Source organism: Eublepharis macularius, chromosome 3 (genome assembly GCF_028583425.1).
Source record: "Eublepharis macularius isolate TG4126 chromosome 3, MPM_Emac_v1.0, whole genome shotgun sequence".
NCBI lineage: Eukaryota > Metazoa > Chordata > Lepidosauria > Squamata > Eublepharidae > Eublepharis > Eublepharis macularius.
Genome location: NC_072792.1, coordinates 93,191,196 through 93,203,722, shown reverse-complemented (window position 1 = coordinate 93,203,722; position 12,527 = coordinate 93,191,196). Strand labels below are relative to the sequence as shown.

General features: G+C 45.0%; 1 protein-coding gene across 4 annotated transcripts in view; it reads left to right on the top strand.

Moving 5' to 3' along the window:
* Positions 1–545: 545 nt before the first annotated feature.
* Positions 546–12,527, top strand: part of SH3BGR (SH3 domain binding glutamate rich protein) — a 70,023-nt gene continuing 58,041 nt past the window's right edge. Inside the window, exons 1-2 of one of the 4 annotated variants that reach the window (XM_054974915.1) lie at positions 546–708; positions 9,315–9,661. In XM_054974915.1, the coding sequence (XP_054830890.1) occupies positions 9,617–9,661 (45 nt within the window). In that variant the 5' untranslated portion in view covers positions 546–708; positions 9,315–9,616. Of the gene's footprint in view, positions 709–9,314; positions 9,662–12,527 lie in introns of those variants that run through there. The other 3 variants (XM_054974914.1, XM_054974912.1, XM_054974913.1) reach the window with 3 other exon arrangements.

Genomic DNA, 12,527 nt, shown 5'->3' with positions numbered 1-12,527 from the left:
AGAAATCAAATATATTATAAGGTAGGAAAAACTGTTTTTCAATGATTTCAGTGATCCAACGGAGATATGTACATAACGCTGCAAATCTACAGGGGCAGGAGTACTCACTTCTCTGCTGTGGGGTTTGCGGGAACCATGGGACAATGTAAGAGCAAAGCCGCATTCAGGCAATTCCAACAAGTTTAAAGGCGGGGTAAGAGAGCTGCTTCCCTCACACTGCATCCAAGAGGGAAACTTCCACAGGTCATATTTCCTCCGTGTGTATTAACCCCTCTCCTAACCAATAAACACCCCCCCCCCCCCGCACAACTTAGACAGCCTCACTAAACGCCAGGTCTCCTTCTCCCGTGCCCGGAGAGAAGTTTCCAGCCCCAGCCGCTCTGTTCACGTTACCTGGTAGTCCGAAGGCACTGGAAGAAGACGTTGTTTTCAGATCCCTATGGCAACAGAAGAACTTCGCGGAGACTCATGGAACTTGTAGGAGATTAATAGAACAAAAGTGGCAAGGAAGTCCTGTTCCAGACCTCTGGGGTTTCCAAGCGATCCCTCCACAGGGCTTTGACAGGGAGAACAGCGCAACAGGGTCAACTGTTTCTGTGATTATACAACAACTTAAAAAACTCTTTAAAAACGTTAGTAGGTAGTTTAATGTGGAAACGTTCAGTAAAATGGGATTGTTCAAGAGAACTCGTTTTAGAAAAGGTATAGGTGAGTGTATTTCTGATGTCTTAAAATGTAGACAGTTTGCTTCTTTGTATTGTTTATTGAATGTATTTTTATTTCATGGTTATCTGTTTACATAATCCAGTTTTAGTACGCTGTTTGTTTGTATTATACTATCTTTTTTGCATCCACTATGAATCTTCCACATGGGTTATCTGCCCTGAGTTCAATGCTTTGAGGAAGTAGCCCCCCCCCCTTGCTTTCCCACAGCATTAAGGTGCATTTGTGCATCTCTGGAGTTTTTTCTTTGAACTTTCTCAAAGTTTTGAGAAAGATTATAGTAAAGCCTGGATGGCTGGTGTGTATGAGAGAAAATTTGGATTTTCAAGCCTATGTGATATCAATTAGAGAGGCTTGTAACAATAGGTATAGCAGATCCTCTGAATTCTAGTTTTCATTTTTTTAAAGGATATGAGGAAAAAGAAATATCTCCACAAAGGAAGGGAGACTTCCTTTTAAAAAAAACCCACGAAAGCTGGTAATTCAGAGAATCTGTTTCACCTGTAATTACACTGGTATATTGATAGAACAATTTTGTAGTGCCATTTTAAAAAAATTGCAAAAGCCATGGTGGCCCAGGGGAGGTGGTGGCCGCTTACAGGAGAGAAGGGCAGGGTGACTGTGGAGAAACCTGCTATGTGAAAGCCCTGTTGCTGCTGCACCAATGGGGAAACCACAAAATCCCATCCTCAGGTGGAAGACACTGGAAAGGCAGAAATGAAGCAATTAAATAAATAAGTGTCACATAGAACACGCTGTAGATCTTCAGGGATGTTTTAGGTTTAAAGAATCTAAGCTCGTTTGCATTCAAATTAGGGCAAAGGTTCTGAATGAATTGACATACTGAAAATAATAAAAACAGCAAGCAACCATATGGATCCATTAAAATGCAGCAGGAGTGTAATACTTTTGTTAAGGACCAACGAAAACATCAAGTAGTGGGCAAGCTTTCAAGATCCACAGAACAATTCCTCATGCTAAATGTTCAGTACATAAAAACAAATGGGGAAGTGGGGGAAAAAAAAGATATTTTGGGTCTCCTGCTCTAGTATATGGCTAATAACAGCATTGAAATGGAGTGCAAGAAGATTTGTAGATGGGCAGTGAAATCCTAAGCCTCACCTCCCTGGTGCCACTCATTCCCTCTGAAAGGACTTTCACAAGCACACAATGTTGGCATGGCAAGTTCGGCCAGGTGCGGCCAGAAGAGAATGTTCACTAGTTGTCCTGGCAACACCAACAGAATTCACCGATTGCAGGGCAGCTGCAGTTGACACCTCTGTATGAGGCAGGGAAAGGCATAGCCACTCGGCAGGCCAGGCTGCATTTGCTGTTGCCAGCTGCCAATGCTACTTCCTTGCCCAGCAGAAAATAAGTAAATAGGGCAGAAGGACACCTGCAATCAGGCTTGCCACACCCCAACAGAGGCACCTTCCTCGAGAGAAGCCCCGCCCTGTTGGGGGGAGGAGTTACACTGAAGGTGCAGACAGGGCACCCATCCATCCGTTTGCCCAGCTCCCATTTCTGACAAAGCCCAGGCTGGCAGCTGAAGCACCGCTTGCTTACAAATCCCCCCCACCTGCTCTGAGAAACATGCACCCTTCCCAAAAAAGTAAGACTAGAAAAGCAACGGGACTTGGTGAGGGTCGCATCCACAGCCCGGGCTCTCAGGATCAGCCTCCCAAGTCTCAGACGGGCAACTCCTGAGAGATAAGTGTCGGAGGGTGTTCTGAAATGAATGATGAAAATGCCTATTGGAAACAATGGGAGAGGCCTGAAGGCCCATTGGATATGATATGAGGCACGAATGCCCATCAACATGCAATGGATTCATTGAAATATATTACTGCATCAAAAAGATGCAAAGAAAATATGGGGTGGATCTTGAGAGTCATGCTCCAGTGCTGGGATAACATCCCCCAGAGTGAAATGACAGCCCCCCCACAAGTGCTCAGGGGGGCATCATCCCATCCCCAGTGCAAGATTCTTGAAGTCCATCCCTGACTCCACAAACAACAAAAGTGGGAGTGGTTTGGCCTTGCAGGGGAAGAGTCCCAGAAATCCTGGGATGTCGCTCCATATCCCTCCCCCACATCCCAGCATCAACCTCACCCCCCACATGCAACGATCTTCTGCCTGGCTGATCAGATGCCAGCAGTGCAGTTGGAGAATAAGAATCCTCCATAGCACACACCTCCACCCACCAGACACACAGGCAGTACTCCAAGTCCCACCCTGCAGCCCAGAGTGAATTTGAGGGGTAGAAGGGAACATGACCTTGTAGTTATGGAATAATTCAACTTCCCTGATGTCTGCTGGAATATCAACTTTGCTATGTGTCAAGGGTCATGAAATTTCCTGACCAGCCTGGCCAACAATTCCTTTCTCAAATGGTGGAGAAAGAGACAAGGGACTTAGCCATACTGGACTTGATATTAATCAACAAGAAAGAGTTGATTGACAGGGTTATGGTGGTGGGAACCTTATGGAGAAGTGATCATGCCCTCCTAGAAGTCCTTTTGCTGTGAGGTACCAAGGGAGTTTGTAGCCAAATGCGCAGGTTAGATTTTAGTAGGGCAAAATCCAATAAACTTAGAGATATGATGAAGAGTTATTCCAGGGACAGGAATGCTGAAACAGAAAGGAGCAAGTGAAGGGTGGACTCTCCTAAAAATCCAGAGGAGTTGGCCATGTTAATCTGTAGTAGCAAAGTAGTAAAGAGTCCAGTAGCACCTTTAAGACTAATCAACTTTACTGGGAATGATCTTGGATGCCACCCTATCAATGGAGACTCAGATCATTGCGATTGCCAGATCTGCTTTTTTCCATCTGCGGAAGGTAAGGCAGCTTTTCCCTTACCTCTTGACCCATGACCTAACGGCAGTGATCCAAGCAACAGTCACCTCCAGATTAGACTACTGAAACTCGCTCTATGCAGGGCTTCCCTTGAGTCTGGTCCAGAAGTTGCAACAAGTTCAGAATGCTGCTGCGTGCATCCTCGTGAGGACACACAATATAGGGTGCATAAAACATCTGTTCTGCATCAGCTGCACTGGCTCCCAGTGGAGTTCCGGATAGGGTTGCCAGGTCCCTTGAGTCCCCCAGTGGGAGCCTGGGAGCCTGGAACTTACCTCTCAGAGGCTCCTGTGGTTTTCTTTGTGCACGCGCACAGCGCGCACGTGCCCCTGGCATGCGGAATGATGTCGCATCCTGGAAGTGATGTCATCACATGGGTCAAAGGGCAGCCCGGGAACACTCCTGCGCTCAGCAAACGGCTGAATCTCCCCACCACCACCACCGGTGGGCCCAAAATGGGCCCATTGCGGGGTGCAGGAGCGTGCTGCACCAGTCGGGGGTGCACTGCGCCCCCCTCACTGGCAAGGTAAGTGGGGGTGGGGTGAGGAGGTGGGAGCAGGGGATCCCCCGCCCCTGGCAGGGGAATGGGAAGCCTAGTTCCGGATCAGGTTCAAGGTGTTGGTATTAACCTATAAAGCCCTTAACAGACTCGGACAGCCATATCTGTGGAACCATCTCTCAGCATACGTTCCCCAGAGGGTACTCAGGTTAGCTCATAAACAACTGTTGGTGGTCCCTGGCCGCAAGGATGCTTGCCTGGCCTCAACCAGGGCCAGGGCTTTTTTGGTCCTTGCACCCACCTGGTCGAACTCTCTGTCCACTGAAACCAGGGCTTGGCAAGATTTACTATCTTTCCAGCAGGCCTGCAGGACAGAGATGTTCCACCAGGCATATGGTTGAGGTCGGGGCTGGATGAGCTCCTTTTTGCTGATCTCCTGCTGAACAGGGAATGTAGCCCTCTCGATTGTCTGCTGACCCACCTATTATATATGCCATCACTCACCCCATGGGATGTACTAGGTTTGGTTTGGTTTGTGGGCTCTTGTGAAGAATTGCTGCCTCTTGTACTGATTTTTATGCACTGATTTTTCATGTTTTAATGTATTTAAATGTGCTTATGTATTTAACCTTTTTTACAGTAATTTTACTGATTGATGTTAACTCGTTCTGATCCCACTTGTGGGGACAGTGGATTATAAATTTAATAAAATAAATAAGTCAGCATGGATTTGTCCTCAACACGTCCTGCCAGACCAATCTCATCTCATTCTACGATCAGTTGAGAGGCTTACTGGATCGCTGGAATGCTGTCGATGCAGTTTATCTGGATTTCATAAAGGTTTTAACAAGGTTCTTCATGTGTTCTGATGGGGAAAATGGTAGACTGTGGACTGGACTCTAGGATTGTTAGATGGTTAGGGAACTGGCTGGATAACCATATGCAAAGTATAGTTTCCAATGGCATCACATCTGATTAGATAGAGGTGTCCAGTGGAGTGCCACAGGGTTCAGTTCTGGCCCCAGTGCTTTTCAATATTTTTATAAATGATCTGGAAGAGGATGTGAAGGGATTACTCATTAAATTTGCAGATGACACCAAACTGGGAGGAGTAGCAAACACCCTTGACGGCAGGGATAGACTTCTACAAGATCTGAACACACTGGGGAAGTGGGCACATTTAAATAAGATTTGATTTAACATGGATACGTGCTAGGTTCTCCACCTGGATAACAAAAATGCAAAATATGCATACTGGATGAGGGATGCACTTCTGGGTAGCAGTGTGTGTAAACATGATCTTGGGATACAGGTGGACAGGAAGCTAAATATCAGTCAGTGAGCTGCAGCAGCAAAAAAGACTAACACAATCTTGGGGTGTATGATCAAAGGCATAACGTCCGAATCACAGGATGTCATTGTCCCATTATATACTGTGTTGGTCAGGCCCCATGAGGAGTATTGTATGCAGTTCTGGAGACCTCACTTCAGAAAGGATGTGGACAAATTGGAATGGATGCAGAGGAGAGCAACCACAACGATCAGGGGCCTGGGGACCAAGCCCTACAAGGAAAGGCTGAGGGACCTGGCAATGTTCAGTTTGAAGAAGAGGAAGTTGAAGGGAGACATAATTACTCTCTTTAAGTTTTTTAAAGGCTGTCACTTAGAGGAGGTAAGGGAGCTGTTCCTATTGGCAACAGAGGATAGGACTTGAAACAATGGGTTTAATCTACAGGAGAGAAGGTAATGGCTGGACATTAGGAAAAACTTCTTCACATGAAAAACAGTTCAGCAGAGGAATCAGCTGCCTAGGGATGTGGTGGGTTCCCCTTCATTGGCAGTCTTCAAGGAGCAGCTGGACAAGTAGTTGTTGAGGATGCTTTAGGACGTTCCTGCATTGGGTAGGGGGTTTGGACTAGATCGTCTGTAAGGCCTCTTCTAACTCTGTTTCTATGATTCTATGAAGGGGGAGAGGGAAGCTTAGTAGGGCTGGAGCCTCCAAGGTGCCACTGGATCCCTTCTTTTTTTGGCTGCAGAGGCACCTGGAGCCTCTTTGGGGCCACCCTATCCTTACCAACCCAGAACCAATTCTCTGCGATGTGTAAAAGGGCAGCCCTATGGGGAAGTGAGGAGGGAGAGCTACTGTCATTCACAGCCAAACAAACAGACAGGAAGGGAGTTGTTCAACATAGACTTTATTGAACTGCCAAAAGTGAAGAGGATGTTTGGACGCATGTTGCCAACTTCCCTTGCCCGGGAAGGATTGAGTCCAGGATAGCCATTCCGCTTGCTGTTTTCTCAGGAATGAAGTTGAATTGCAGGCTGCCTGGAGAACTTCTCCTGGGGCTGGGTTGGAAAGGTAGTTGAGAAAGATCACTGGGGTCTGGAACACCCATGGTCCTCAGCCCCCCTGACAGGTCACAATCTACTTGAAAGAGAAGCAGAGACATGTGTGGCTAGGGGCTTCATCTCACACAAGCCACAGCCAGGTCTGCCACATCCTGGAAGACTGTCCCTGATTAGAGGCAGTGGCTCTGTTGTCATAGGTGCTGCTGGCAACCAGATGTTGAATGCTCCTCTGGTGAGAAAGTGCTCCTTGACGGCATCAGGCTGTTTCACTACTGCCACAGCTGCTTGCAAGTCTGATTCTGTGAGGCAACCAGTCAAAGGGTTGCATGGCCATCCTCACAGGGGAGTTACAAGAGTGAGCACCCAGTCACCCTGACCCATAGCCATGCTGTCTTCTCTGCACAAGGGGAAATGTAGCTGAGGGAGTCTGCAATACAGCCCCAACATGAGTTGCTAGCCTCCCCACCACCTCATCCAAGGCAGCTCTGATGAGTGTGGCTTCCTGGGCAACTGCCACTCTGGCAGGCATGGAACATGGGGTCTCAAGGACGGGCTGTTCCCCTGGACACCAGCCAGCCTCAACTACAGAGCCCCGTGTTCGGAGGGAGGCACTGGCCCATATATGGGGAAAGTTGTGGAGAAGTGAGCCAGGGCAACTGGCTCCACAGCTCCGTCTTACCTGTCATTGCATGCTTGCCCCATGAGCCTCGACTCTGGAGATAGGTAACCTGTAAGGGAATTTGAATGGGGGTTGTTAGTCAGACATTCTAGACTTAGCTCTCCTCTCCTGTGTGAGTGCTCTTGCCCCACCACCATGTGTACTCTCTCCTGCCTCGTGTTTTAAGTCCCCCTGGCACAGGTCTCTCAGCAGAGCTTTGTGCCATGTCCACACTTAATGGGTGCCCTGGCTGAAATTTATTGGGGAGGGGTTGTGGATTGGGTGCCAGGCCAATCACAGGGGCATATGCAGATTGGTCGTGGTTCTAGGTGGCATTTTATGCCCTTCTTGGCTGTTTGGGTGGGGCCAGGCATGGGGAAGAAGCTACTTTTCCTGCACAATGGGTGCCTATGGGCTACAACATTATTTTTGTGGCGTAACTTATCGCCTCTGCAGGGGGCATTTCCAAGCCAGAAATGGCTCAGGGAGCTGACTCACTCCCCCAGCCCTCAACCCACCCACCCCCAGTCCATCAGCACAGGGATTTACACTGAAGATCTGCCCTCGCCTGGCTGTGGTGGAGAACCCTGGCACAGTGGCGCCAAAAATCACTGCCAACATAAGTCAGGTTTACAATGCGTAATGGGCAGATCCACCATCATAGAGGGTTGTAAGTTTCCTAAACACTTTCAGGGACCCCACGTAGGACTGCACTGTTCATTAGATTAGATAGTACTGCATGCTAAGCATATTCCAGGCTGCATCAAGGGCCATCAAGCACCATCAAATACCATTAAACACTGACAATAATTGTTTTTGAACTCCATGTAGGGAAAACCACTTCATATTAGCTAGATTACAAAACATCTGCAGGATAGCTTGAGGGAGATATTTTTCTGGCTTCTAATATTGCTGAGCTATAAAATGGCGGGGAACTCTAGGGTTTTTTTGTTTCTTGTTTCCTCTTTCCAGATCACTGCTTGATAGTATCGGAGTTTCAGTGTGACTTAAAATCTCTAACTGTGATTCAGAATTTATTAGGAAATTTGATCATATTACCTGAGGCCGGAACAGTTAAAAATGTTTTCTCAGTCATCATAGGTGTAAAGACAGCTTAGTTTACCCAGAAATACTGTGTTTGTAAATTACTACCATTGGACATGGTCGTTGTGCTTTTTCTTGCATATATTTGAGCTTGGTTTAGAAGAGTTACTCTTGCATTTCATGTCCTTCTGACACAACTGTTTACATTTTTCCCCCTAGACCCACATGTATATTTCTACCACTCCATGCATCTGATAAAGTGAGCTCCAGACTGCAAAAATGGACTGCTAGTCCACAATATATCTGCTGGTCTGTAAATTGCTACAAGATTACCTTTTGTTTTTGCTGTAAATTAGAACATGCATTTCTTTGGCTTGGATGTCTCCATAATATGAGAAATTTTCCACATGCGTTGGAGAAATAGCTCTGATACTTTTTAAAAAATGAGAAAAAATACATCAGTATTGTTGGCCAGCTTTTGGTATTCATTTGAAGCTGTTTATTATGTGAAATGCTGTCTTTTACAAAAGATATAAAATATACCCCCATGAACACTTACCACTTTACTGTAGGCTGAGAGAGACACCGGGGAATGCATTTCAAATGGAGAGTCATCATTTTAATGTTTGGGATGCAAAAGGGTGGCTCTGTGGTAGAGCATCTGCTTATACTTTATGCAGGAGGCTCCAGGTTCAATCTCTGACATCTCTAGTTAATAGGTAGCAAGTAGTGGGTGATGTGAGACCACTGAAATGCTGGTGCCAGTCAAAGTAAACAATATTGACCTTGATAGACCAACAGACGAACTCAATATAAGGCAGTCTTCTGTGCTAATACAGACTCTGATATACAAGTTGCTTTAAAATCCAGGAACTGGGGCAATATACTGTGTGTGTATGGGGGTGGGGGGTGAGATTCAATTTTCACTACAGTTCTTTCAAATTTTTGTAAAGGGAAAAATTAAGCTTTTGTTCTGTTTTCCACATTAAACATTCAGCCTGAAGCATTTTGTTTTAACAAGGGGCTCTACAAATCCTTGAATCCAGAAGCTGATTAAGGAAAAAAGTCTGTTAAACATGGTCCTGTATTGTGAACCCTTCTAGCAATGCTCTCTCCTTTCCCTGTACTCCCTTCTCCTCCTCTTGCCCTGTCTGATTGGTCTATTGCTGTCCCTTGCCTTTTTAGGGCTGTCACCCTGTCACTCTAAAGTGATGAGTCTGGGGGCAGGTGTCAGTCCCTCTGCAATGGATACTGTTACCAGCCAATCGCCTGGTGGCTTAGCCGTTCTCAAAATACCCAAGAACCAATGAACTGGAACAGGGACGAATGACAGGGCTCCAGCTGGACCGATGTGAAGTGGATATTCAGTTGGGATTCTTCTCTCGGCTTGTGGAGCTGCTGCATGCCTGGGTCACTGTTCCTGTTCTTGTGACTACTTGACACAGCAGGCGTGCTGGGGCTGTTAGTTCCCTGTGGCTGTCATCAAAATGGTGATCAAAGTGTTTGTAGCAACATCCTCAGGGTCTACAGCGGTAGGTATTTTCATGTGATTTATGTTTCCATGCATATCTGTCAGATTCCAGGAGCTCTGGGGAGTACTTCTTAAGTAAGGGGTGTGGTACTACACCGTCCTATAGTATGGAAAAGGAAAAACATCTCCTGGGTATCTTTACAAATTTCAGAAAGGCAGCTGTCCTCACAATCCTAAACAGAGCCACACCTTTCTAAATCCTTTGAAATCTTTTGGCTTAAAGGGGTGTAACTCTGTTTAGGATTGCACTGTACATCTGTGGCAACTACATGCATTTGAGTATGTGGGTATTAAGTCCACAAAACCTTACACCACAATGTACGTTAGTCTTTATGCCAAAAGACTCTGTACTTTTTACAAGAGACTCAGCATGGAAAGAAGTATACTGAAGCAATGTAGTTGTTGTGCATTCCCATACTTATATATAAAAATGTCTTAATGTAAGTACATTTCACAATTTTTACCTGTTATTTTAAGGCTTGTTAGTTTTGTTATTGGAGCTAATTTGTTTGTGGTGGTGGGGAGGAACAGTCTTTCCTTTTGAGAAATATTTGTTAGGTGAGTACAGATTACAGAAAAAACTCCCACAAAAATTATCTTTAAAATATTTTCAAGTTTATTTTCAAATTTTTATATTGGATTTCTGCGTGAGTTTGGGACATATCTGCTCTAAGTGAGCCGACGTTATGTTCTGAGTGAGCAAAGGGCATGCAAACAGAAGACTGGAAGGTGGGAACTGGGAAAGAACTGTTTCCTTTTATATCCAGTTCCCACATGAGCTCAAATTGCAGTCCTGCCTCAGCAATCGGTCACAGAGACACTTCTAAACAAACTGGCTGCTGCTTGCACATAACTGTGTGGCTGCATTGCTAACTGGCTGACATAACCTCAAGAAACTTCTAGAGCAGAGTGACTGAAAATGAGTAGAAGTCCTGGACAGGTTGCATTTGATTTACATGAGGCCAAGTCTACCAAAGCTCCCTGTGGGCCCCATGTGCATCAAATACTGTCAGTGGTGTAAGGGCATGAAATCTCTGTCTGTGTATTATGGTGAGGCTCTTTTCTTCTCATCACTGCTGGTCTAATACTGACTGCTCTGTGTCCCACAGTAGCTGCAAACACTGCTTAGATCTACTGAGGTAACTGGCTGTCTATACAATTGCAACAGGAATTGACACTGACACTGGTTTTATGACCACAATCAGAATAAGATGTAGGTATGAGACCAGATCTCAGAAGCTAAGAAGGGTTGGCCTTGGTTAGTAATTGGATAGGAGACCTCCAACAAAGACCAGAGTTGCAGAGACAGGCAATGGCAAACTACCTCTCTTAGTCTCTTGCAATGAAAACCCACCAGTCAACCCATAGTTGACTATGACTTGAGGGAAGGATTTCATTTCATGAGACTTTAGCAAGCTATTTCTTGGTTCACTAGCGTGCATTCAAGTAGGAATAAACAAGGAGGCATCTTCAAGTGAAGCATGTAAGCCCTCTGATATCAAAGGAAAAGTATTCCTTTAAGCCTCTAGCTATTGTAAACTTTTGCTTATCATAGACATATGGACCCAGTTTAAACAGATATTTTATTGTGATCTATACTATGTTATGCAGCCCCTCCCAGTTCTCTATTCCCCTCCTCCCCCACCTTTTTTTTAACAATGTAGGTATGTTTTAACCATTATAGCCATAATTCAGTACAGAGTAAGGCTTATCAATTGCAACCAATATATTTAAGTCTTTAAAAACTCAATATGTTTAAGGTTTAATCCTATATTGGGATGTGCATATGTATTTTACAGAACATATATATCATAAGGGATGGCTGAAGCAGAGTGGTAGAACATCTGCTTTATATACAGAAGGCCCTGGGTTCAATCCCCATCCTTTTCCAGTTAAAAGGGTCAGGTGGTTGGTGATATGATAGGCTTCCATCTGAGTCTCAAGAGCTGATGCCAATCAGAGTAGACAGTTATTATATTTGGTATAAGGTAGCTTCATGTGTTAATTTTTTAACTTTTGCTCACACAAGTGTACACAATAAAATTAAAACAATCAAAATACAAATATTTATAGCATTTTGTTATAGGAAGGCAATCCAGCAGCAAAAGGGTTCATTACAGACAAGTACACTACAGACAATATAATAATATAAAATATATTACTATAATAGATAATATAGTACACAAAAAAAAGTAACTAAAGGGTAAAACTGTCACACATTAACATTGTTAAGAGCTGTATTTATACTGTTCAAATGATTATTTGAACTAAAAACCTTGGATTGAAACTGATGAGCCTCTTAGTCTAAACATTTTCTAATTAGAAGATTGTCTTCTTGAAATGGCTGGATTTTAGCATCAAACAATTGAACTGGATGATGAATAGAGCTGTAAATTTGTTTTTTCTGTTTTCTGTTATACAGAGTAACTTTATTTGACTCAACATTTAAAACGTCTGACTACCCAATAATCAGGAGCAAGGAGAACATTTTCTTATTAGTATAAGGTGGCATTTAATTTCAGAGAGTTTAAGATAACTGGTGCTGTAATGAGTTTCTGCTGTAAAAGGAATTTCTTTTCTCACCTGGTTTCTATAGTGAAAGAATGTAGACATGGCTAAAATATATACTGAGAGTACTAGGGTTACCAGTTCCCCCGCTTCCACCCTCCATCCCCGCTTACCTGTCTGGCGGGGGAGGCATGGGCTTCCTGGGTGGCACGGCACCCGATTGGCCCAATCTGGGCCTGGATCGGGCCCAACTTGGGCTGGACCGGGCCCCTGCAGAGCAGGGAGTACTCCTGCGCTCCACAGAGACCTGATCTGGCCCAATTTGGGCCTGAATCAGGCCATTCGGGACCAAATTAGCT